This window comes from Camelus dromedarius, chromosome Y (assembly GCF_036321535.1).
Source record: "Camelus dromedarius isolate mCamDro1 chromosome Y, mCamDro1.pat, whole genome shotgun sequence".
Classification (NCBI taxonomy): Eukaryota; Metazoa; Chordata; class Mammalia; order Artiodactyla; family Camelidae; genus Camelus; species Camelus dromedarius.
The window spans coordinates 19095807-19123545 of record NC_087473.1 but is presented as its reverse complement, the minus strand read 5'-3'; the positions used below and the strand labels follow the sequence as shown (position 1 = coordinate 19123545).

The following is a 27739-nucleotide window of genomic DNA, read 5'->3' as shown; positions in this document are numbered from 1 at the left end:
CAGCAGCCCCTCAAGGGTGCATTTTATTTCGTGGTGATTGTGTGTTACCACTTCTTCCCCGTCCCTTCCCCTTTACAACTGGGGGAACTACTCAGCCCCCCCACAAGCGGGTGACTTGACCTGACGGTGATGTTTTATTGTAACGCCAGTGAAGAGCTCCAGGGGCCGGGGACCCAGCTTTCCCCGGGCGGGCGTTACCCTGGGTCTGCCTCCCGATCGCACCAGCAGAAGGGGAACGGGCCACAGCAGGGCTGGAGCCACGGCTTCCAGGTGTTGTCCGGCGTGTCCAGCTGCAGCAGAACTGGGCTGAGTGTCCGGCGATGGTCCTCCACAGCCCGGGCGACTCGCTCCATCACCTGATGGAACAAAGGCTCCGTGTCCGGCGTGAGGGCGTGGGCCTCGGAAGGGTCTCTCGAGAGGTCAAAGAGCAAAGGTGGGTCATGATGGGCTACTTTCTCCCCGGAACACGGGCAGACCCCTCTCCCGTAGCAGGCGCCGGCTCCGTCCGGGTGGAATACGGGGGTCACGTAGTGGACTTTCCACACTGCTCCTCCTGGAGGAAGGACAAGCATTGAAGGGGGAGAGACAGGACACATTACTGGAGAGCACGGTGATTCACAACAAGCAGAAGCTGGAAGCAGCTCAAGTGTCCATCCAAGGATGGACGGAGAAACAGAACGGGGTCCGTGCGCACGGGGGAATACTACTCAGCCAGGAAAAAGGGTGAAGCTCCGACACAGGCTACAGCATGGATGGACCTTGAACACAGGATGCTCTGTGAGAGGATGCAGACTCAGAAGGACACACAGGGCGTGATTCCATTTATAGGAAACGCCCAGAACAGGCAAATCCACAGGCACAGAAAGAAATTCAGGGCTAGTCAGGGGCTGCAGGAAGCAGAATGTAGAATGATTTTTTTTTTAATGGGATCGAGGCTTCCTTTTTGGGTGATGAAAATGTTTTGAAACTAGAAAGGGTGATGGTTGCAAAACACTGTGAATGTGCTAAACGTTGCTCAATTTTACACTTGAAAAGTGTGCATTTTAGGATATGGGAATAGTACAGATGGAATGTGTGTGTCCCCCTCCCCCAGTTTTATATGTGGAAGCCCTGACCTCCAATGTGATGGGTTTAGGAAGTAGAGACTTTGGTAGATAATTAGAATTAATGAGATCACCAGAGTGAAAAAAACTTAAAGGGAGAAATCTATAATATGTAACTTTAAAAAAGCAAAGATGTAGCAATAAAAAATCATCCCTAAGCGTCAATGCTTCTAGATTGAGCTGTGCAATTGAAAGTCTTAAGAAAAAGTCTTTAAAGGGGGAGGGGGAGGATATAGGGCAGTGGTTAAGGTTCAATCCCCAGTACCTCCATTAAAATAAATAAATACTTAATTACTCTCCCACAAATTTTTTGAAAAGTCATAAAAGGAGAAACCTATAATATTTAATTTAAAAAATGTAGCAAGAAAAAAATCATCCCAGATTATAACACTATGGAAAAGGATGGACAGGAAAGAGATGGAGATTAAAAAAAAAAAATCTATGGTAACTTTCTGAAATAAAGGGGATTCCAAGACTAAGTCTTTCAGTCTTGATCCAGAAAACTGGAGACATCCAGAGACTGCTTTTGAGGAAGGAAGAAAAAAGAGTAACGATAAAAAAAATGAGGAAACAAAGGGATGGAAACCTTCCCAAACCCTGGAAGAAAGGTATGTGAGGCAAATTCAGAAAAGGGATAAACTGTCACGCCAAGGCAGAGTAACAGGGAGGGAAACAGAAATGAAGAGAAAAGACTCAAAAAGGGGAAACTTTAATCCGAAGACCAAGGAGAAGTAGAAATCAAGTATTTATAAAATTTAAAATTACAAGGAGAGGGTATAGCTCAGTGGCAGGAAGCATGTTTACCATGCATGAGGTCCTGGGTTCAATCCCCAGTACCTCCACTGAAAAAAGAATGTAATTACTCCCCCTCAAAGTTAAAAATACAGTTATTATGTAAATCCAAGAGCTGCATTTTAGAAAATGATTCATAGAAACAGAAAACCTCTGGTACCTCCACTTGGGCGGTGATGGGGAATCCAGGCATAAATGTGGAGGCAATTAAAATACAGAGAAATTACCCATAAGAGAATAAAACACTTCATGAAATGAATACTTTTTAACTAAGAAGTGGAGAGACATAACACATTGCAGTTGGGGAAAACTCAAGATTGTAAAGATATCACTTCCCCACCCCTACCACGCTCATTTATACACTGAAGGTGATGACAATTGGTGTTCCTCTGGAATTAAGAATGACTTTACAGTTCTTTGGAAAAAGACTCTTGGGGCAAAATATGCCTGGAAAAGTTTGAGATGTGAAAATTATGCAGCAAGCAGATTGTTGCTTATATTACAAAGTTGTGATTACAACAAATATGAGCTGGTGGCATTCAGTTAAGGTGGTGAAGACACGTGCAAACCAAATCTAGGTGAAGAGAACAGACTGCAAAGCTTAGAGCCAGGTGGGAAGCCCCGTGTTTGTGCAAGAGAGTCTGTGTGTGTATGTGTGTGTGTGCGCATGCACGTGGGATGATAAAAGTTGCACGTGATAAAAGTGGTCCTTCCCATCACAGGGGGGAGGCAGGAAAGTCATAGACAATCCCATAAATAATGCAAAAACCATAGGTAAGAATTCCCTTCCCGTAAGGATAGGATGAGTGACAGCCAGAAGGATGTTGCTGGCGTGAGAAGAAAAGTCTCACCAAGAAGGAAGTAAAGGAGCTCGTGCGGAAAGGAAAGGCGTCAAGAAGCAGGAGACGGAGAAGGGAAGCCACACTGTGACTCCCTCCCGCAGCCTACTCACTGTCCCGTTGGTGCCACCGGGCTGCGTGCAGAGACTGTTCGCAGTAATGCATCAGGAACTCCTGCTCCGAGTGCTGGACCGTCCCCAGGAGCAAGGGCAGCAGGTCCCGGCCGTCGATCACCCTGCGGGCGGGAGCGCAGGGGCTCAGGGAGGGGCAGATGCACGCCTTAGCAAGGAGCAGCCACCCTACCACGCGCCTGCAAACTTCACCCTTGGCTAAAAGGTCACTGAGGGTCCAGCTTGCTCGGCTGAAGGGATGGCCCACCCAGCCTACTTAGGATTGCACAGACAAGAGGGTGGGGGGCAGAGCTCGGTGCTGGAGCACATGCTTGGTGTGCACGAGCCCGGGGACGCAGTCCCCAGTGCCTCCGTTAAGGAAAAAAAGAAAAAAAGAGCTAGGAATGCAGAAATGGGCTAACATCCAGGGAAACGTGTTGGCTTTATATCGACTTGAGCTTTGAGTCATTATAGAATGTGTTGTAGTCTTCAACAAGACTTGGAATCATTTCATAAACATATATGATAAAAGAAAATTTATCTGCATATATAGTATGTACATTCAATATATGTACACACAATGTATGTCGTTACTTACAAATATATATATACAATATATACACAATATATGTGCTCTGCATATTCAATATATGCACTATATATACACAATGTATACACTTTATATTCAATATATGTACACGCTCTGCATATTCTATATACCATATATGCACAATGTATACACTGTATATACAATATATATACAACATATGCTCTTTGTATATTCAATACGTATATTATATATACACATATAAACACACTATATACATATACCTTAGATATACCATATAAATGCATACCAGATATACATACCATATACCATATATCGTATGTCTATATGCATCAGATGGTCTATATGCACACCATATAGATACATGATATATAGCATATATATACACCATGTGTAGACAGAATATATATATAATTTCACTTGCAAATATGTGTATTCTTATGCATATACAGACATATGTATATGATTACATATGTCCGTGTTTATGAGCATGTATATTTCTATATACACACATATATATAAATAAAACCAAGCTACAGTATAAGGCTGAATTTATCTTACCTTCCAGTAAAACACATTTGCAGTGTACATGACAGAGAGATTTTTACTTTTAAAACAAATGAGCTGTTATAAATTAATTTTAAGAAGTAGCAGGCAATTAGGACAAAGAAATCAACCAGAGGCATGGTATTCAACCTAAGCGAAGAGGACACAGGAAAATGTGAGCTAAAGAAAGGTGTGGAATAGTCAGCTTCTCTGGGGATATAGCGATGGAAACTACAACACGCACATGTATGTGTATGTGTAGACGCACATCTGTGTCATGTATCTACATAATAAATAAATCACATGTGTAACTTAAATTGATTTTACTTCCATTATTTTTATGGTAATCTCACAGATGGCCAGGAGCAACTCCTAGGGAACCACTTGACAAAATGTACCAAGAGAGTTACCTGTCAAATGGCCACACATTTTGACGCAGGAATTTAATTTCTCTGGATTTTTACTAAGAAGATAATTATGACAAGCAGTCAACGGACAAAGCAGGAATTTTAAATAAAAAAGAACAAGGCTTAAGTCTACCTTACGAAGATGGTTGAAAGGGTACTGTGAAACCATTAAAAATTTTTGTCCACGTGCAAAGATTTCTAAACAGAAGTCGGTATGTACATCGATAGCTGTATACTTAGATATATTTATATAAATAAACATAAAATATTTCTAAATACATATAATAGATAGCTCTCATATAACTTAACTGTACCCTTGTGTATGATATCAAGATTATGAAATAACTTTGGTTTCTTTCAATTTCCCTGCATTTTCTATAATTTTTAGAGCAAGAGAAATTGGAATCATAAAAAAGTCCCTGCCATGCTCCATCCAAAGGAATTTCTTGTGGTGGATGAACGGGGAGTAAATTCATGGCTGGAATTTCAGTGACAATTGTCCCTATGCCCCAATGGCTCCACTTAACAATCAGGTTAAGGGAAGGACATTTTGTGCATAAAATGAAGCCGACGATTCATTCCAGGTGGTATCGATGGGGCGCTTTTTCCAGAGACCGATCTCATGGATGCCTTATGCCAAGCGAGAGGGACAGAGACACTCCACATACGTGCTGTTGCCTCTATGCAAAACTGAGCTGCCTTCTTCTGTACCTGTCCTGGGGCACCTGGCCGCCCCCCAGCTGGACCACGGTGGGGAAGACGTCCATCAGGCTGGTGGGCTCGTGGACCACTCGGCCGGCCGGCAGCACCCCGGGCCACCGGAAGATCCCCGGGACGCGGATCCCGCCTTCCCAGCCACCCATGCCTTTGCCACCTGGGTTGGGACACGAACAGAAAACAAGGTGACTGAAGATCACAAGTGTTGCTTTCCTGGGTCATTTAAACTTTCTGCTTGTTTTCAATCTGTCTTTCTCTCCCTGTCTCTTCCTTTTAATTGCATGCTGACATTTAGTTCCTTCTTGGCACTGGTTAGACTTTATTTTCCTTATTAATCTGGGTGGTGGTGGTCTACCACATGGGCATCAGGATGTGGATGTCTTTGGGGACATTCTTCTTCTTCTTTTTTAAAGTCATTTAATGCATTTATTTTTAGATTTTTCAGGGTGAATTTTTTCCTGAAATTTTTGCTTGAGAATTGTTTAAATGGACCCACATTCCAAAAAGCATAGTAAAAGAAAACAAATTGATATTTTAAATAAAGAAATTTGCTTTTCTATTCATGCAGCTACTTAGACTATGGAAGAATAACGTGACGAAGCAAATATTTAATTTGCATAGTTATATATTCGCTTTTATGTATGTAACAGGCTGCTGGATGTTAAATATGTATATGAGCATCAGTGTAAATAAATTTTTCACACTGAATAAAAAATTATTGGGAGTTTGAGATTTGCAAATGTTAATCACTATATATAAAAACAGAAAAAAATACAAAATTTGTTTTGTATAGCACAGGGAACTATGTTCAGTATCTTGTAATAACCTTAATGAAAAAAATATGAAATGAATATATGTATATATATGCATGAGTGGGACACTGTGCTGTACACCAGAAATTGATACACTGTAATAGACTATACTTCAATAAAAAAAAAATTAAGTTCTGTAGGTGAAAAGAAGAAGTATGCCAGGTTTGGCTTTTTTTTTTTTGGCAGCATGTTTTAGAATATTTGTGGTATATCAAATAATGATGTTCTTATAATCAGTAGAATCGTAGTTTGGAGATAATGTGGCCACCCTGGGTGTCCATCCTCCTTGAATGCATTGCCTGAATGTAAAAATTCAAACCTGAGTCCATCACTTGATGAATGGGTAAACAGAAAACGGTCCAGCCACATGGGGGAATATTTCTCAGTCAGGAAAAGGAGTAAAGCTCTGACACATGCTACACATGGATGGACCTTGAACACAGGATGCTCCATGACAGAAGCAGACACAGAAGGACACACAGGGTTATGTGTTATATTTACAGGAAATGTTTAGAATAAGGAAGTAGAGAGAGATAAAAGTAAGTTAGCAGCTGGGCACAGGAGGAAATAAGAAATGATTGCAGATAGGTTCTGGATTTCTTTTAGAGGTGATGAAAATGTGTGGTTAGATTGTGGTGCTGGTTGCACAATTCTGAGAAGGCCAAAAATCACTGAACTATGCAAAAGAAAAAAAAAATCATATCTGATCATGACAAATTATAATTTCTGTCCTGAATAGAAAAGCAAAGTTCCTGGGTAGCAGTATTTTCTGTTTATCTTCAGGTGGACGGCCCCATTCCAGAGGAAGGGTTGGGAATTATCAGGATGAGATAAAGACCACAGATAAGGATCTGGGCATGGCTCATCCTTACCTTTATATATCCCATTCCAGCCGCCATATTGGTGGTTTTCAAACTGAGCCTCTAAGGACCCCCCATGATCCGATGTAAAGTAAACAAGGGTGCTGTTGGCCAGTCCTTCTGCGTCCAAAGTATCAAGTATCTGCCCTGCAAAGAATAGATGCATTTGAGCCAGACAAAATAGAAAACGCTCTTAAACTACATCATTCAGCATGTGCTTTAGCATTCTGGGGTGCTTCAAGAGAACGACTCTTTAGTATTACAGCATCATGGCAGCGAGCACTTATATAATTGTGGAATTCTAAGCATCCTCGATTTAAGATTGAAATACATCTTTATACATGTCCTGCCCTGTTTCCAAAAAGCTTTAGAAAAGCTGGAAAGCTATGTGCTCCATAGGACAAAATAATAACAATGTAAAAGTTTGGCAAAAGAAGCTTACAGAGAAAAAAGGATAGGCGGGTCTAGGAAGGAGGCTGATAATGGCATTGGAAATGTATGTACAGCAGTGAAGCATGGTCTTCAATGGTGATTCCGTTTCTTAGAGTTAAAAACACATGCACCCCCGTGTTCACAGCAGCACTGTTTATAATTGTCAAGACATGGAAGCAACCTAAATGTCCATCAACAGATGACTGGATAAAGAAGATGTGGTGTATTTACACAATGGAATACTACTCACCCATAAAAAAGAATGAAATATTGCCATTTGCAGCAACATGGATGGACCTGGAGGTTGTCATACTAAACGAAGTAAGTCAGAGAGAGACAAATATCGTCAACCACTCCCCCAGCTTCTTTTTGATAACTATTTTCATGGAATATCAACCCAAGTGTCTATTGATGGATGACTGGATAAATATATTCAACAAAATATGACTCAGCCTAGAGGAAGAAGGACATCCTGTCATTGGCAGCGACATGGATAGCCCTTGAGGGCATTATGCTTAGTGCAACAAGTCAGATGGAGAAAAATAAACACTGCGTGATCTCACTTACAGGTGGAATCTAAAAAAAAATAAATTGACACAAGTGAACTTATTTACAAAACAGAAACAGACTCACACAGAAAGCAAACTTAGTTACCAAAGGGGAGAGTGGGAAGGGATACATTAGGAGTTTAGGATGAGCAGACACACACTACTGTATATAAACTAGATAAAGAACAAGGACCTCCTGTACAGCACAGGGAACTGTATTCAATATCCTGTAATAAACCCTAATGGAAAAGAATATTAAATCATATATATATATATATATGAGTTAGTTTGCTGTACACCTGAAACGAATACAAAATTGTAAAACAACTATACTTCAATTTTTGAAAAGTTACAAACTTAAAAGAAACAAATTATTTCCTTGGGGTTAGGCCTTGCTTTTTTTTTTTTTTTAATACAGTCTGACCATGTCTGAATTTTAGTTGGTGTGTTAGAGCACTTATGTTCAACAAAGTTATCCATATGGTTAGCTTTAAATCAACTGTATTGCCCTTGGTTTTTGCTTGTGTGTGTGTGTGTGTGTGTGTGTGTTTCAATGTGTTCCATCTGTTCTTTGGCCATTTCTTCCTCTTAAGTTGCTTTCTTTCAGACAAGGATTTCTAAATTTGTACCGCTATTGATTTTTCTATCCCTTCATGAGTAGATTTTATTTTTTTGAACAGTGTTGGGTTTACAGATAACCATTGGAGAGCCAATACGGATGCACTGTTATCAACTAAAGTCTTCAGTTTGCATTAGGATTCAGTCTTTGGGTTGTACATTCTGTGGCTTTTTATAAAGACACACAAAATGTCTCATATCTGCCATTGTTGTCACATGGAAGAGTTTCACTGCCTTAATGAATTCCTGAACTCCACCCACCTACATTATTAAGTGATTTTAATTTAAAAAGTATCATATGAGGGGAGGGTATAGCTTAGTGGTAGAGTGTGTGCTTAGCGTGCCCGAGGTCCTGGGTTCAATCCCCAGTACCGCCACTGAAATAAATAAAATAAATAAACCTAATTACTTGCCTAATAATAATAATAATAATAATAATAATAATAATAATAATAATAATAATGTATCACACAAAAACTAAAAAAAAAGTATTATACAGTTGCTTGAGTTTTAAGTTGGGACGTAGAATAAAGGAAGACATTGGAAAGAGTCGTTAAATGTCTCTCATAAAAAGCTCCTTATCCGGATGAACTTCCAGGTTCTTTTTGTACCGTAAAATTTCATTCTTTATCATTCAGCAAGTATTTGATCACATACATTTGCACATTTATTCCTTTAAGATTTTTTTTTCTCAAATTATGGCACTGTGAATCTCACTTTAAGCCCTCAGACTGTGACATCACATAAAACAGCCTACATTTCCCACGGATTCTTCATCTTCTCCACCCAAGGACCCTTAGAAGCAAAGGTGAGTGGATTTGTCTTAGAGGGAGAGTGGCCATGCCCTCTGGGGATGTGAGGTGACTTGAATCATTGCACAAGCATGTTCCAAGTTCTCACATCCCGTGTTTTAGTCCATGAGGACGCCGTGAAAATATTTTTAAGGTATGTTTCCCCCTCTGTGATGACAATCTCTGCAGCCCATCACCACACAAACCACGGGTGCCAAGCCCTCATCCGAGAAGCAGGGAAGTGCCATCTTGTGTGACCACTGACTCACTCAAGAAACGTTCACTTTTTGTTACACCCGGCACCGTTCTAAACCCAGGGAACGCAGCTGGAGAAGACAGCGAGGCGGTCCCAACCCACAGGGGTTTTACCCTCTCCTGGGGGGAAACAGAAAATCAACCCACCTGAAAAAGAGAAATAGAACAACACGGAGCAAAGAGGACCTTTGACGTTCAAGGAGATGCCTCGCCTATCGGTCATCTTATTAGTCCCCTCTGCTCAGTCTTTATCTCCCTTCCTCCTGCTGTTTCTGGAGCAGGAACCATCGTGGTCGCACCTGGAACAGGTACGTACCCACCATCCAGTCCATCTCTTCCACGTTGTCTCCGTACAGCCCGTGGCGGCTCCTCCCTCGGAAGTTCTCGGTGGTGATCAGAGGCGTGTGAACGTGCAGGAAGGACACGAAGAGGAGGAAAGGTCCTTGCTTGTTTCTGAAAACAGATGCAACGTATTGGAGTTGTCTTGGAGGGGAAGCCAGAGACTGCGGTCCTGGACACGGTTAATACAAAGCTCCATCTCCACACCCTTCGTTACATACGTGTCTTTGCTGCTGTTCCCACCAGAAACAGATGCGTAAAACCCCTGTTCAGCAGGAGAATGTTCCTGTGTTTGAGAAGCTTCAGACTCATGACTTCTGTCTTCTAAAGTCTATTAAAGATTCCAGACTGATTTGATACATTTTTTTTCCCTCCCTGGATTATCATTTTCAAACTACGTACTTCGGACAACTGAAAGTAAGACAGCATACTGGGATGCTGTCTGGTCTGGCTTTTTTTTTCATTCTGTTGTTTCAGTATACTTCTCCACCGCCATCTTAGCGTCAATAACACAGATTTGAACATTCAGTTTTCTTTACCACTGCTCTTAAACAGTGGAGTTTAGGGCATGAAATAGTTATGAAAAAACCACATTTTTTTTTCATAAATGATTATGAATTTCATTTGGACCCTCCCTCGTCTTGGCGATGCCCCATCTCCCTCGCTCTCTGCCAGATCTTCATGGTCTAAACCTTATCCTCAACGTACAGAAGCACAGCTGAATTTTCTTACGCTGAGTTAAGAGGCATCAGACTCACCTGTCTTAGTCTGAAAGGTGATTATCCGCTTCATAGTTGAGCCATATTAGGCAATTCCGTCCAGAACGCTCTCAGAACGTTCCAGGACATGATCACAGCCTCATCCCCACCAGGTAAGTTGGGGTTTGACGGTGTCACCCCCTCCAGTGGGACACCCCTGGGGAGCGTGGGACTGGCTCTGCTCGCTGTTAGCTTTTCATCGTGTCTCTCTTGGCCTGACCTGCTAAGTCCCCTCATCACTGCCACTCAGATTTACACCTAGGCTGGCATGAGCAAGACGACAGCTTAGTCCTGATGGCAGAGCTTCAGAAATGCTCAGAACTGCGGGGAGGGTGTAGCTCAGTGGTAGAGTTCATTCCTAGTGGGCACAGGGTCCTGGGTTCAACCCCCACTACATCCACTAAAAAATTTAAACCAATAAATAAAACGAATTACCTCCCCTGATCAAAAGAACTTTTTTAAAAGAGACAAAAAACATTTAGAATTTACTGCAACGCGTCTTCCGGTGACTCAGCTGTCTACGTAAAGCTTGTGGTGATCAGGGGGTGCTCATAGAACCAGACTGGCTCTGAAATAGGAGGGGACAGCAATACATTTCAAACGGCCCATCACTGGTCTCAGTGGATCGAGCTGGGTGAACGTCAACCCTGCCCCCTTTTACCAAAACACGTCTCTCCGAGCCAGGAGCGTTTCACGCCTCCAATACCCATCACAGCGGAGTCTTCCAGCACATCGTCCCCACGCAGCGAAGCGCTGGGACGCAGCCGGCCTCGGACACTCACCTGCGGACGAAGGCCGAGACCTCCCGCAGCATCAGCGCCGCCGTCCGCTGGAAGCGCATCGGCTGCTGCGCGACGCTGCGGTTGCGCATGAGGAGGCAGTCCGCGTGCACAATCAGGGCGCCCAGGCAGCGCGACGCGGCGCCGAGCCCGGCGGCCGCGGCGGCGGCGGCCCAGGCGGCCGGGGCCCAGGAGCGCGCGGTCAGGCCGCCCAGCCTCCCGGCCGCGAGCGCGAGCGCGGCGGCGGCGGCGGCGAAGGCGCGGGCGCCCAGGCGCAGCGGGCGCTCCAGGGCCGCGCGCTTCTCCGACAGCTCCCAGCGCGCGCAGTCGCCCATCAGGGACAACGGCGTTCCGTAGAAATGGTCAAAGCCGTGCTTGAGCGGGTGGTGGCAGTGGTCGCTGGGGGACTCGCAGTTGAGCCCCAGATGCCACTTTCCTGAAAGGCAGAAAGGAGGCAGGCGTGACCGCCGGCGGCCGGACGGCACTGGGTGAGCGGGTGTGGCGTGCTGGCGATGCCCCGGAATGTTCCAGGCACCCTGCTGGGTGCTGGGCTGGGGTGGGGGCCGTGTTGGCTGTTATTTGCACCGCACCCTGGCCTCATTGTTTCAGGGGAATGAGGCCCTGTGTGGTAGCTCTATTTCCTGTGCTGTTGTAGCCGATTTCCATAACTGGGTTGCTCCGAGCTACAGAAATGCATCCTCTCCCCGTCCTGGAGACCCGATGTCTCCGATCAAGGTGTGAGCAACCCAGTGCTCCCTCCCGAGGCTCCAGGGGAGGGTCCTCCCTGCCTCTTCCAGCTTCTGGGGGCTCCAGGCGTCCCTGGGTTTTCAGCCACATCAGTGCATCCTCTGCCTGCATGATCACCTACCTCTTCTTTGCAGTCAAATCGCTCACTGTCTCCCTCTTGAAAGGACCCTTGTCCTGGCACATCAGGAAACCTGGGTAACCCATCCCTCCCTCTCAAGATCTTCCACTTAACCACATCTGCCAAAATCCCCCCCTTTTTTTCCCCCATAGAAGCTCATGTTTGCAGTTTTCCAGTGTTTAGAACGATTCAGTCCACGACAGCTGTTTTTGCAAAGGGCTATGGGAGAACCAGAATCAAGGCGGAGAGGGAGTGGCCAGATCACCCTAGAGAAGTCCATCTGACGTAACCAGCATGACCAGGGGGCTTCCTGACTTTAGAATTGTGCCTCCCTTTGCTAATTCAGTCTCGTCCTAGTCAGGGTCGGGGTGGGTGATGGGGTTTACAGAGCCCGGTTTTCAAGGTCAGTCAGGGGGACATGCTTAGACTGCCTGCTGTGGATAAAGAAACTCTCCATGTGTCTTCTCAGCTGCCCGATGGTGACCGTCAACCAGAAAACCTCCTGTGGTTTCCCGAGGAATATCTGGGAATCTACTGGTTTCTCTATTCGAAGAGCTGCAGAGCTAGCCATGGTCTCTGTCATCAATTCACGATATGGTTAACAGAATTATCGCCACACCACGATGATGATAGTGACAACTTGGTCCCCTGTCAAGAAAGCGTCACCCTGAAATTGATTCCATTCTCTATGCAACATGGTTTGTTGAGGTTCAGAAGCATAAGCGTGCTATTTGTAGAAGCAGAGAGGGAGGCTCTGATCTATGCAGTCACATTTCTACACAGGCAATATGGGGGAAAAAACAGCATTATGGAACTTTTTTTTGGTAATTTGGTAAAATTAGACATTTTCTTTTTTAAAAAAAATCGTGATGCCTCACCAAATTATATGAAATGTCAAATATTTCATTAAACTGAAATTTCCTGGGTTGTTTTTTTTTGGTGGGGGGGAGGTAATTCAGATTATTTATTTATTATTTATTTGATGGAGGGAGTAGGGATGGAACCCGGGACCTCGTGCATGCGAAGCATGCACTCCACCATTGAGCTAGACCCTCCCCTCCTTGAACTGATACTTCCTGAGCATCTATTTTGCAACCTGGGTAGCAATGTCATTCCGGCGTGCATAGGGCTTTCTGTCTGGTGGGAAATCCCACTGTGTCCCAACTATTCATTTCCAAGCTTTTTGGTTGGACATAACCTTTAGTTGAATATAAAAGTAACGTGCTTAATACTTACTAAACAGCAAGTGTATACTGTATAGCACAGGGAAGTCTATTCAATGTCTTGTAGGAACTTACGGTGAAAAAGAATATGAAAACAAATATATGTATGTTCATGTGTGACTGGAGCACTGTGCTGTGCACCAGAAATTGACACAGCATTGTAAACTGACTCTACTTCAATAAAAAATATATATATAACAAATGTACGTACCTATGAGTCCAGTGGCATAGCCTTTATCTTTCAATATTTTTGCAAAAGTCGTCTCATTTGCAGGAAGGCCCCCAGAGACTCCCGTCCACTGAAGAACACGGTAACCGTTGCTGGAAACCATACCTTTGATCAATTAATTTCAAAGAAATGTTACAATCAAGCATCAATTGGTATCATCATCTTTATCTTTTTGTTTTTGATGTTTTGCTTTTTTTACGCTGACTTCTATTCCAGTCTCCACATAGCTAGACATCACATAAACAGCCAATATCCCATATGGTTTTTTTCCTGTGACATTTTGTATTAAGCATTTTTCATAATGTTAATCTTCAAAACCATCATTTCAATAAGTGAATTTTTCTCATGTATCAATTAATCCGATGCTTGACATTCAAACTTGTCTGCACATTGGAATCATGAGGGAAGCTTCAAAATATATTGACATCTGGTTATCACCCCAGAGATTGTGATTTTGGTTGGTCTGGGGTGGAATTTGGGATTTGGGACAGTTGAAAGACTCCCCCCAGATGACTGTAGTGTGCTGAAAAACTTTACCCTGAGCTTGATCTATCCAGGACCTCGTCCCCAAGCATTTCAAAATGTGGATTCAGTATTTTTATAGAGCTCTGCCGTGTACCATTGAGAACCAAGAACTTAGAAGACGCTCTTTGCCTCCTGGACCTTTCTGATGAATGCAACTCAGTCTGATTTGAGAGGCCCCATCTGGCTCAGAGAGTGACTACACGGTGTGGGAACTTGGAGAGCTCAGAGACAGTCCCAAAACTTCGAGAATGCATCTGGTGCCAGAAAGCCAGGTGAACACTAAATAGGTCTTCCCTGAGAGGGTGTCAGAGAACCATGTATACAAGGGTCAGTGAAGGTCAGTAGGTTGTCCAGCTTGACCAGGCTACAGTCTCCAGTTATTCCAACACGAGTCCACCAGTCTAGGTGGTGCTGTGAAAGCCTTCTGTAGGTGTAGTTAGCACCTACAATCAACCGGCTGGAACTAAAGAAGGTGACCCCTGTTAAGGTGGGTGGGCCTTGTCTAATCAGGTGGCGACCTTAAGCCTTTTGTAGGTGTAGTTAGCACCTACAATCAACCGGCTGGAACTAAAGAAGGTGACCCCTGTTAAGGTGGGTGGGCCTCGTCTAATCAGGTGGCGACCTTAGGCACAAACACTGATGTTTCCAGACACCGAAGAAATTCTGCAACATCACATCCTGCCTGAGCCTCCAGCCTGCTTCCTGCCCTAAGGATTCTGGACCAGCCAAGACCCCACCATCACAGGAGCCGATTCCTTAAAATAAATCTCTTTGCAGGGAAAGAGAGAGACGGTAGATCACCAATAAATAAACTCATTCAGAGGGTTCAGAAGGTTTGTGGTGGTTGTTGTCAGTGGAAGTACTGAAGATTGAACCTGGGACCTCTGCCAAACTAGGTCACTCTTTGAACTCATTCAGAGGGCTCAGTTCTGTCACTTGGGGCCACAGAGAGCAAAGGAAATTCCTTTTCCACGGGGTGGGCAGAGATTTGCATACAACCTTTGGAGATCCCCCCGTTTCCTCTCCATCAGATTAGACATATTTGGTTACTTAAACTTTTGCACAACCAGGCTCCAAATACTGCTCATTATGTCTTAACATCCCTTATACATCCCTAGGCGTTGACAAGCTTGCCCCCGTGGGGCACATCCTGCTGGCCACCTGTTTTCACACCCTCTCTGAGTGAAGAATGGTTTTGTACTTTTTTTTTTAACAGTGGCAAAAAAAATTAAAAGTCGTATATTTCATAGCATATGGAATTATATGCCATTTACATTATTAGTGCCCATCATGACTTCAAGCTGACGGTAAACGTACGGGGGACTTGGACCTGTCTCCTCCTTGGACCTAAGCACACTTTCTTAGTTAAAGAGAACTTCGCACACTAACTTAGCTAACGTTCAAAAGAGCGTGCTCGTGCCCGGCGTGTGGCTGGACAGAAGAGAGGACCGACCTGAGCGCAGAGGGTACCTCCCCGTCAGGAACGCAGCCCTGCTCGGGGTGCACACGGAAGCGGCAGCGAGGTGCTGCCTGAGCACCACTCCGTCCTCGGCCAGGCGGTCAATGTTTGGAGTCCTGCGAAGGGAAGGGGTGAACAGTAACCATTTCATTCCTCGGCAAATGCACGCGCGGGTTTACCCCACAAGCAAGATGACAGCACGCTGTAGGCGGTGCCTGAGGGTGGGGGTCAGACCCAGCCTCGTGTCTGGGTCTTAAGGACCACAATCACCTGTGATGGGGTGAGTTTATCCTACGATAGATGAACTAGGAACGGCAGACGGGCACGTCCTGGCTTGGGCTGGGCAGGCCACGGACCGGTCTGTAGCACAGGGAGCCCTGAAATCGTGCGTGAGTGGGCGGACGCGTCTTGATGGATGGAGGTTGGAGAGCGAGGTAAACTTGATGTTATTCGTCTTTGGCTTACAGGCAATAGTGATGATTTAAAAAAAAAAAACATCGTCTACTGTAGACTGTGCTGATGGAGGTCATATTTAAAAGTGCGGTGATGAGTTGTATGTAGGATTCATTTGGGCTGGGGTTGGTGCAGGTGTGGGGGAGAAAGGTGCTCAAAGACGTGACGTGTGTGCAGGATTCTACAAAGTCTGCATTGCATAAACCAAGGGCTGGACGCATTATCAGTGGCCTCTGCACCGGGGGCCCTCTGTCCCTTGCCTTATGGTGGTGTTCCCGTAGCAGCCGACGTCTCCAATGCCGAGATCGTCCGCCATCAGAAGAAGGATGCTCGGACGGGAGCCAAACAAATCTCTGCCAGCCGAGGGCTTCGCAGCGAGAAGCACTCCGATGGCCACGGCCAGCCAGCTCCTGAAACACAAGGTGCCACAGAGGGCTTCACGCTGCCGTCCGTTTCGTTGACGCTACTTCTGTAAGCCGGGGGTCACTATCTGAGGGGGACTCGGATATTATCAGCCCATTTCAGAAGAGTCTGAATACATCTCTTCGACATTTTTTTGTCTTTAATTAAAACAACTCATACTTTTATGGACGCCATCGCGAGCACGCACACGGACAACAGCACAGTGGTGTTCCGATCCCCGGGGTCATGAAATAAAGATGGAATCTGAGTCCGCAAAGCAATTCTGCATTGTGGGCTTCCAGGAAAACCAGACGCCCGGCCCATGGGAGGGCTTGATGCACGGCTGGACTGGGAAGCGTGGAATGGAATTCCTCCTGAAGCTGCCTGGGGTGCCTCCCAGGTCGGGGCGCACGGAACACATACATTAAGCGTGAGCCCCACGCCTGATCAGCAAGAGACATGATCAACCACTCACTGAGAAACAGCCGTTTGTTATCAATGCATCTGAGAAAGGGACGGGAAGAAACAGGCAAGCATAGAGGATTCGGCATCGCACATAATCCGATCTTACCAGGACTGTTCTGGTTGCAGCATGTCCTCTCTCCTTCAGTTCCCTGTAAGAAAGAAAGAGGCTGATGCCAACGTAGGTAGCAGAAATTCAAGTAATTCGGTAAGTCAGTGTGTAAGTCTGCAATGAAAAAGGGCCCCCAAATCGTCACAAAACCGGTAGGCAAGGCTCATAAAGGAGCGTGCGTCCCGACTGGAAAGGCTTTAAAAACGCTCAACCCTGCCTTAAGAATGTAGAACACGGACTTTGTTAGCTGGAACGTGGGTTGGAGGATGATCGGTTTTCTGCCAACGGGGGGAAGATACCTCCCTCCTGAAGGGAATGTTCCTCAAGGCTTGAAAGGCCCTGACGCATTCCAGATCCAGGCGTGGCTGCTGGAAGCCATGTGTGACCCTGACGGATCCTGAATCTCGTAACAGCCAGCCAGTAAGCAGAGCCACATTCCAGCTGAAGGTTCTGGAATTCGTGGACCTCCCGGAGGTCACGGTGCGTGCAGCTCTTACTTGCACAAGCTCTGGATGAATTCGAGATGTGTTCCACCTGGAGGAAGCTGTGAACGCCCTCAAGACGGCCCTTGGATGGAAGGAAGCCAGTCTGCAAACAACGTACCTGGGACCAGGATGTAGAAGGTAGCCTGTGGCCAGAGCTGGAGTGAGTCTCTCCTGGTTGGACGTCTGCTCCAGCTCGATGAGGAAAAACTGGCTGGTCTTAGGTCTCTGCTTTAACTGCTCAGTCCTAATGAAAAAAAAAAAAAAAGAATATAGAACATGTCTTTATCCAGAGCCAGATGATAAGCATTTGGGGTTTTCTGCTATGACTGTGGCTCTTACCGCTATGACCTCACTCTGGCCTGTGGTGTGGACGTGACCCTGGAGCGCACACCGGTGACGTCGACCCTGGCTGTCCTCCAGTAAAACCTGATTTCCAAAAACAGGCGAGAGTTTATTGAACGGACCAGAGATTCCAGATCCCTGATACAGAAGGTAAATGTCTAAAAGAAGATGTAAAATTAAGTAATAAAATATTGATATGAAATATCTCCAAAACATATTTTAAAAAAATTTTTTTAATGATGGTCAATACACCTAATGAAATTGACCATCTTAACCTTTTTTCGATGTACAGATCATTGTTATCACGTCCACTCACACTGTCACGCGCCCATCCCCACCGTCCATCCCCATTTCTTTTTTTTTTTTTTAATTTTGTTTTGAGGGAGGTAATTAGGTTGGTTTATTTATTTACTTGATGGAGGGACTGGGGATTGAACCCAGGACCTCGTGCATGCTAAGCATGTGCTCTAGCAATTGAGCTACACCCTCCCCCAAACCCACACTTCTGCTTTCTGTCTCTATGAATTTCTGATGACACCAGGGACCTCATACAAGTAGAATCATGCAGTCTTTGTCCTTCTGTGTCTGTCTTATTTCACTTAGTGAAGTGTCCTCAAGTCTCATCCATGTTGTAGCCTGTGTCAGAACTCCCTTCCTTTTTCATGGCTAAATAATATTCCACGATATGGATGGACCTAATTCTGTGTATATCCAATACATATATTTTTTATCCTCATGTATTTTATTTATTTATTATTTTTTAAAATATATTTTTTAATTCATGTCTAGTCAGTTAACACAATGTTGTGACAATTTCTGGCATACAGCCCAATGCTTCAGTCACACAGGAACATACATATATTTGTTTTAATATGCTTTTTCACCATCAGTTACTACAAGATATTGAATATGGCTCCCTGTGCTCTACAGTATAAACTTCTTGTTTGTTTATTTTATGGCTAGTAGTTAGTATCTGCAAATCTCAAGCTCCCAATTTACCCCTTCCCACCATGGTAACTATAAGTTTATCCCATATATTTTAAATGGAAAAAAAAAAAGAGGCAGGAGACAGTGTGTGCTGCGCTCCTATGTGTGCAAAACAGTAAGAGGAGGTGGAGAAAGGACACGTCTGTTTGCTTGTCTACAGAATGGCCTGGTGACAACAGCTGCTTCCTGCACAACAGGGACAGCCTTTTCCCCTGTGGTAAGAGGCTCAGACCTCTGGTTCACGTTCTAGCTCTGTGTCCCCTGGAGACTCAGCAAAGGTAGTGTGTCCCTGGGCACCTGGACAATTAGCCCTCCTGAGTCTCACCGTGTCCCGTCAGAGCTGCTCCCTGGGAAAGCACAGGCTGGCTCCCCGCTGCCTGGCTGCACGCCCAAGGGCACGGACCGCTGTGTGGAGGCCCTGTCCTCGTCCCCCTGAGCCAGCCTGGTGTTTGCGGGTCCTTCTCTGCACGTCAGCCCTTGGCCACAAGGCAGAGGACAGGTTCTTTCCAGGCTCCCTGGCCAGCTCAGGGTATGTGCCATGCCACCGCCAGCTGTATGCTCCTCAGCGCAAGGGCAGGGCGATGCACCTGTGGTGGCCAGGTAGCCATGTGTGCGGTTGGGATGGGGCTTGGGCAGCAAAAAAACCCCATGGGACAGGTTCATTCGATCCCCTATATGCGGTCAATGCCTCCGTAGGAGGGACATTTTCACTTGGGACCAAGGCCGAGGGTCTCCCTCACTCGTGGTGAGACCTGCCGTGACAGAGCAAGGTCTGGAACCAAGGTCCAGGCTGTTCCGTTACTTTATACACTTTGAGGAGGCATCTTAGCAAGGTGTGAGCTGCCCAGGTCGGTGCCTGCTCTTTGCTTCTGGTGGGCTGTGGACGGGGGGTGACGGTGATTGTGGCCGTTCACTCTTTGTATCACCCGAAGCCCCGAGTTTGCATGAAGGCTCATTCTGGATGTTGAACATCCCACAAATGGACAAGGTGTAATGACATGACATGTACCTCTCGTGAGAGTGTCATCCAGGGCCCCCCAAATCTTCCATGCATCACCTGTTCATTCCTCCCCAGCCCGAGCCCCCGACAGCCACTGGTCCTTTCACTGTCTCCATAGCTTTTTTTTCCAGATTGTCAGGGTTGGAATCCCACAGGACGCATACTGTCGGTGAAACCACTCACTGATGGCGGGACGGAACACTGGGCAGGGGGAGAGGGGGGCAGGCTTTGCACACCTGACCTGCTGTAACAGCGAGCCACGGAGGCAGGCTGCAAATGCTTGCTTTTCATGCAGTTTGGTCCATGGTGCGATTTTTGGCTACAAGTTACCACCTCCTGGGAGGTCTATAGGAGCATTTTTTTGAAAGATATATTTAGATATGAAATGATACACATTTATAATACTATAATATACATTTATAATATAATAATATACATTTGTAATATAATATTCATTTATAATATAATAATATACATTAATATAATTACATTTATAATATATTTATAGTATACTTATAAATATACATTGATAATATTAATAATGTACATTTATAATATGTATACATAAAATATATAACCCACAGTATACATGTATTATATAAAAATGTATAATTTGGTGTAAAATAGATACAATTTTTTGCTTTGTATCTATTTTAATCTTTTTTTTTTTTTCTTCCAGAAAAAGCAGATTACGGGCTTCTTCTGACTCTTCTGGGGAATGTGACTCCTTGTATTTGTCCCACCTGAGTGAGCAGATTCTTTATATAAGCCATGCAGTCAAGGTCGCATGATCAGATGAGGTTTAGTTTTATCCCGTCTCTGCCTTCCCTCTTAAGTGATGTGCTCTGTAAATTTAGCTACACCCAAGGCGCGTCTTTTTCTGTTGCAATGAAAGGCAGCATCTTATCCCTTCAAACACTGCCTGATTTTCTTCCTATTGGCTCCTTGCTGCCAGAGAAAACTTGTGGTAAGAAAGATACCAAGCAAGCGTAGCGGGTTGGGGGGTGGTTCCCAGGGGGGTGGAAGGGTGGGGCAATGGGAAGATGTGTAAGGGTGCAAACTTGCCACCCGGAGATGAAGACGTTCTGCAGAGCTAACGCACAACACGGGCGATTACTGCTGTGACATGAGTGTCAAAGCTGCTAAGAGACGAGATCTTAGCTGTTCGCAACACACACACACACACACACACACACACAAAACACAATGGCAATTATGTGACGTGCGACTGGTGTTAGGTCACCCTAGTGTAGCAATCACGCTGCAACATAGAAATGCATCAAACCGACACTCTGTACACCTCAAACTTTCACAAGGTTACCTGCTAATTATTATCCCAAGTTTTAAAAAGATACAGAAAAAGAGGAAGAAAGAGTTTCGAGGGAGAATGGCACCTAAGTGAGCCTTTGATTCTCTTCCAGGGGAGAGAGATCTGCTCCCCCCCCCGCGGACCCCGTCTCCGGCTCCTGGCTGCCCTCCAGAGCGCGGGCAGTAGGCCCGATTCGTCCACGACTCTCGGGCTCTGTTCCCAGACCCAGTTCAGTGTTTGATCTCTGCATCTCTTGAACTTCCTGTCCGCACACTGCAAAATCTCTTAGCATCTAGAGTAACTCTATTTCCCCCTCTTTCTCTAGTTCGTTTAAATTCTGCATTTCTTTTAGAAATCACCTGAGGCAAAATCTGTCAAGGATATCTTTGCTTTCCTTTTTTTTTTTTTTTTTAAAGAAAATTGCCTCTAAACCGTGTCCAGATGCCACAGCATGCCAGGCAGCGTGCGTGCCCAGGACGGCCGCCCAGGGTCACCGGCCAGCCTGCAGCTGACGCCCCAGCAGCTCAAGAGAAGCGGGTTACCTGAGTGGTGCGCTCGGGCCAGGCCGGCGGCGGGTCGGCGAGTGGCTGCTCGCACAGGGGCCGGCCCTCTCGGTCCTCGGCCCGGGAGCCACGGCCCTTGCTCTGAGCAGCAGCCCTCAGTCCGGTCCACGCATGTGCAGGCTGATTCACTCCTCAGAGCGACCGGAGTTGTGCAGAACCCAAGTTAGGCTGCTCGGAGCAGGGGAGGGAAGTGCCCGGCGTCTGCTGTCCGCCCTTTTCGGGTTTCTACAGAGGACCTTCTGTTCTCACTTACAAAACGTATCACTTGCTGGGGGCGGGGGAGGAGGGGGACCCGACAGCTCTTACTACAAACAGTGACTCCTTCATTCTCAAGTGGGCTGACACCCGCCTTGTCTTTGATCCCTCGCTGGGAGCATTTGCTTGTTCTCTCCCAAAGCAGGGAAGCCGCTGCCTTGAAAATCCCTCTTGCACTGTCCTTAAATGTCGTGCTTCCTCCTACTGCCTGCTGCCCCCAACTCTGGCATCCGTCTCCGAAATAAAAAGACAAAATAGCTCCGATAGCCTGCAATTTCTTCTCTGTGCAACTAACACTTAACTACCCGAGGACTGTTCTATGTTGTGCAAACTCCTTTTCGGTTTTATGCCAATTTTTTTTTTCCTTTTGTATTTGCTGGGGAACCCATTTTCCCAGATGGTAGCAGCAATCTGTATTTCAACTGACATCCTATGTAAGAACGATTATTCTCTTTTTCTTTTAAATGCATTTTTTTTTATTGAGTTATAGTCCGTTGACAATGTTGTGTCAATTTCTGGCGCACAGCACGGTGCTTCAGTCATACAGGAACACGCACATAATCGTTTACGTGTTTTTTTTTTTTTACCATAAGTTACGGCAAGATATTGAATACAGTTCCCCGTGCTGTACAGTAGAAACTTGCTGTTAAGAATGATTCTTTCGAGACGCGTCTAGGTGTCGAATAATATAAAAATGTTCATCCAACATCACTTGTATGTGGGATGTATTTTTTAAAAAAAGATGCAAATGAACTTTTTTACAAAACAGAAGCAGACTCAGACATAGAGAATAAACTTTTGGTTACCAGGGGCAAAGACAGTGGGAAAAGATAAGCTGGGAATTCAAGATTTACAGATACACACTAATATATATGTATATATATATATATAAAGTAATACATATAATATATATGTATATAAAATAAACAACAAGGTCTTACTGTAGAGCACAGGGAACTACATTCAACAACTCGTAATAACCGATCATAGAAAAAAATGAGTGTATCAAACCCTTGAATTGTCTGCTTCACAACGGTTACAATGATAAATTTTGTGTTGTGTGGATTGTACTACAATGAAAGAAATGCAAAACAGAAACTGGGGATTAAAAAAAAAATGTGTGTTTTAGAACAGAAAAAATCAGCCTGTCACCTGCCTTCAATTCCACTTCGGGTAAATTCTCTGATCCGTCGCGGTGGTTGACGCGAGCTCGTCCACTTGACCGCTCTCAGCCACCCAGAGGGGACGGGGGTTGGATGTGACCCTTTCCCTGCATGAGCCCGTCAGGGCACCTTTCCCCCCGAGGGTCTTGGAATGCCGTGGGTCTCCTTCGCCCCTGGGCACCGTGATCCCTCCCCAGACCGCAGACCCAGCTGTCCATCTGGACACAGCCTGCAAATTGGCGATCAGAGCTTCACTGAGCTGCAAGGGAAGATGCCATCAAATGATAAAAACAGACGGATCTTTCCACAGAAGCCGTCTATTTTGAATCTGTGAATGATGTCAATCTGGCAGCGGGGTCACTGCTAGGGTGCTCCTGGTGGTAATCATTTTGTTTTGCTTCACTCTTGCAAGCACGGCGGTCCTGGAGGTGGGCCACGAACAGCAGGACTTGGAAACAGTGCCGAGCCATGGTGCTTTCCAGCTTTGTGACTTTAAGGCGGTTGCATAACCTCTCTGGTTCCCGGCTTCCTCACTGGCAGGATGGGACATGTGTGGCCACTGGGGGATCATGTGGGGATTACAGACAAAACAGAACAGGGTGGGGTTGACATGCAGGAACACCGAAGGGCCGCTGGATATTCTTTGTAGTTGAGAAATCACAGGGAAAAAAAAAAATCTCTTCTTTCTTTCATGGTGAAATGTCCGGATTTAGCGCCTCCCCGGTGACAAATTTTTCGGCTGCACTGAACATGGATCTCTGCGTGTTTTGGTCTGGAGTCATTTGGGGGCTCTAAGATGATAGGTAGGTGTGTGCATTTATAACTCGCATCATTATTCCCCCCCAGGGTAAGCACTGACTTATCTGTGGGTGTGACGAGGAAGATGCCATCCTGTCCACGGCGTGCTGAGCAGAGAGGGACCGCTGGGTGGCGGCCGATCACACACGGTGACCACAGAGGTCTCGGCTGACTCACTCATTCATTGGGGATGGAACTTCCTGCCCTCCACCACTTTTCTTGGAAACCCTTAGACTTTGGGTCTTCTATCAAGTCATGCCCAGGAGCTCAGTGAAACAAAAGTGGATCCATACACCCGTACACCTGGAGTGGAGCGCTCTGTTTTACCACGGTTGTTATATAATTGTGTCCTTGTTCGATGAAAAAGACAGACCGAGGAGAAGATGGGGAGACGTAGCATGTCCAATGTCAGTGGTTTTACAAGTTGACTTTACAAACTTCCACTTGTGTTGGGGAGGGTGCAGCTCAGGGGTAGAGTGTGTGCTTGGCGTGTACGAGGTCCTGGGTTCCATCCCCAGTCCCTCCATTAAATAAGTAAGTGAATGAATCAATGAATGAATAAACAAACCTAATTATCTCCCCCTCCAAACAAAAAAGAAAGAAAGAAAGAAAGAAAGAAAGAAAGTTCCACTTGTATGTGCTAAACCCACTTTTTAAAACAAAATTATAATTAGACGAATTTGGCCAGTTTCTTATTTCTCACAATGGAGAAGATGAACATTTTTTAAATCAAAGGAGACGATAAACAAAAATAAAGCTACAATTCCACATATGTGGAATCTAAAAAACAAAAACAAACAAACAAAAAGAAAGCGTAAATACAGGACAGAAATAGACTCACAGACAGAAAATACAGACTTGTGGTTGCCAGGGGGGTGGAGGGTGGGAAGGGATAGACTGGGATTTCAAAATTGTAGAATAGATAAACAAGATTACACTGTATCGCACAGAGAAACATACACAAAATGTTATGATAACTCACAGAGAAAAAAATGTGACAATGAGTGTGTATATGTCCATGAATGACTGAAAAATTGTGCTGAACACTGGAATTTGACACAACATTGTAAAATGATTATAAGTCAATAAAAAATGTTTAAAAAAATAAAGCTACAAGAGAGTGGGTATGTGTTTTCTTAAACATGCCACAAAAATGTATATATGACAGTACTCACCTCCACTGCCACAGGAGGAAAATGATTTCTGTCATATTTAAGCAACTGCCTGAGATCGTGCAGATGTTCCTCGGAGAGCGAGGCCTGAAGTTCCATCTCTTTTCAAGGCAGCTTAACCGCACTGGGCGTGTGATGGTGTCAGATTGCCAAGCATTGTCTGTTTCTCTTTGCTTTACTTCATCCCCTCCTGGGAGAATGGCAGAAGCTCTTGGCCTTCCTGGCACATTGTGAATACTGAAGTTTACAGATAAAACTGTCACGCCGGCGTTTTAAATACCGTCAGTTGCATGTAATTGCTAGCATTTTGAAACCTAATCTCATCAACGTAGAAAAGAAATCTGAAAAAATATCTCTTCTTTAACAGTCAGAAATTTTAAACAGCTTTTTTTCCCCCCTCTGTGAATTTTGTTTCTCTTTGGCAGATTATCACCTCTGCAGAATTTTCTCCAAATATTTTTAGCTTGAAATTCGTCCAGAAGTCCCTTTAGCATACTTTGCCACAGCTGAAAAATATTTTAAAATTATTCTTTATTGCTTCTTATGGTTATAAATGTTAAAACAATGTTTCTGGCTAAGAGGGTTATCAATACAATTATTAAAGGTATACAATTTATCAAAATGCACATAAACTATTACCACTGGAGAAAGCAGTTGGAGGAGGGGTATGATGGGGTGGAGAATTAAGATGTACAAACTACTATGTATAAAATAAATAAGCTACAAGGATACATTGTCTGGCACAGGGAATACGGCCAATATTTTATAATAACTATAAATGGAGTATAATCTATAAAAGTATTGAATCACGATGGTTTACACCTAAAACTAACATAATATTGTAAATCAACTATAATTCAGTTAAATATATATATATATATATATATGTCTGTATCAGTTTTGCTAATTAGTATAAGCAAAACCTCTTTTACTGTCTTGAATGCTGCTTGTCTGAACAATGAGTCATCTGTTATCTCATGAGTGCTCCCTTCACCTCTAGGGAGGGTGCGCCAGTCTGGCGCTGTTGTCACTCTGGATGGTTGGCAGAGCCCTCCGCATCTGATCATTGTGAAAAATGAGGACACTACACCCTTTTAAGGGGAGGGAGCACCTGAATTTTTCATGGAATGTGGTCAGGGAGAGTCCCTGAGAGTATCATCTTTATAACACCCATAAAGTTTCTGAACATGGAGAGGTTAAGGTCAGGACAACACCAGCTCATGGAAAGTAACCCACTGGTTACAATCAAACACTGTGTCCTATTAGAAAGTAACACCTTATTTCAGAATCAGCAAGTTCAAGGAAATGCAAACTTTCGTAAGGCAGGCACCCGATCAGTTTCCTTGAGAAATCTTCATCTTCACTGGGTCCACCCTACTCAGCGCGACAGCACATGTTTGCATGTACTCTATGTTCTGTTGAAAAAAAATCAGAAAGCCACACTGCAGGTGTATATTTATCACACCTCTGTCTCCTTCAGGGGTAGTAGCCAAATGCCACATCTGACTCATCTAGGTAAAAGTCAGATGTCACAAAACATTGCGTGCCCACAACCGCTGGCTTGGAAGACAGGGCATTTCCAATCCTGATTGCCGACAGGCTTGTATCTGATTGATGCAACTCAAGAAACATCGCTCCAGCGATGGCCAAGGTCTTGGTCCTTTTCATTGCATCTTGTCTTCCGATAGGTTCTTCTCTGGGTTTTAAGATGGTGTTAATTGATGGTGTTAATTCCAGTATCATGAGGTTACAGTGTTCAGTCAACATGATTCATGAGATAGCATTAATCAAAACCTGAAAAAAGAGCCACAATTGCTTGCATTTGTAACGTAAAATGGCAGCCGGCAAGGGCAGGACATATTAAGATCGGCAAACCCTGTTGAAACAAACTACTTAGAGTTGGATGCTACAAGGCCTCGTCATGAGCACGGGAGTGAAAAAGCTTTCTGGGATGTACGTGAGGACCCTGAGTGAGACTCACCCCACCAAGGAACGTGGGAATTGCACAGAGTCCTGGCAGCTGGAAGGAGAGAAAGTCAGGGAACATGCTGACAAGGTTTCACACCTGTTTCTTACGGAGCTGCCATGGGGCTCTGTATTTAAGACACTTTTATCTTTTCTGTTGTATTGTTCAGCAAGAAAACTCATACACCCTTTGTAGTTCTCATTCTGGAGAACAGCTTCAAACCTTTTTTGACACATCCTTTTGGCGTTTCTATACAACTCAGGTGCAGTGTGTCCCTCCAAGGAGGTTGACCTGGGGACACCTGTGTCTTTGGCCTCATGGTCCAGGACTTGGCATCTAGAATTCACAGAACCACCCAGAGACACCTTTCATAGAACGTCCCATCTTAAGAAGCAATGTTATGGTGAAAAAGGTCTCCATAGTGAGAATATATACAGATCATCTACAGAGCCAACTAGTTGCCTTCTTAAGATGAGTGCTCATGAATTTCCCTTGTGTGTAGAATCATAAAGCCTTGGGGTCTTTTATGCCCACATCTTAATTCCTAATGCCAGGTTATGGCTTGTCTTGCGTCACTTCACTTGCTCTGTAACAGCAATCCACGTGGGGCGTGGCGTTGACAAAGTGGACACCCACCCCCTCCCAAATTATTCCCCATGATCTGTCTTGCTGGATGTAATTCAGAAACAATCCCG

General features: G+C 44.8%; 1 protein-coding gene across 1 annotated transcript; it reads right to left on the bottom strand.

Annotated features, from left to right (window-relative positions):
- Positions 1–121: 121 nt before the first annotated feature.
- LOC135320413 (arylsulfatase L-like) lies at positions 122–21897 on the bottom strand. Its single transcript, XM_064483526.1, has 13 exons — positions 21670–21897; positions 17829–17915; positions 17608–17733; positions 17002–17044; positions 16289–16438; positions 15570–15691; positions 13574–13696; positions 11278–11710; positions 9715–9851; positions 6767–6901; positions 5077–5239; positions 2848–2969; positions 122–553 (listed from the first exon to the last, which is right to left on the bottom strand). Exons 4-13 carry the CDS (start codon positions 17022–17024, stop codon positions 195–197), a joined length of 1767 nt encoding a protein of 588 aa, XP_064339596.1. The 5' UTR covers positions 17025–17044; positions 17608–17733; positions 17829–17915; positions 21670–21897; the 3' UTR covers positions 122–194.
- Between the last annotated feature and the right edge of the window lie 5842 nt (positions 21898–27739).

Bases quoted from the DNA above. Each gene is read 5' to 3' on its own strand.
- LOC135320413 (XM_064483526.1), bottom strand. From the start codon at position 17,024: ATGCTGCAACCAGAACAGTCCTG. The intron at 16,439-17,001 runs GTAAGATCGGAT...CTTGTGTTTCAG, and splicing joins CTGCAACCAGAACAGTCCTG to GAGCTGGCTGGCCGTGGCCA. The intron at 11,711-13,573 runs GTACGTACATTT...TCTGCCTTTCAG, and splicing joins CTATGCCACTGGACTCATAG to GAAAGTGGCATCTGGGGCTC.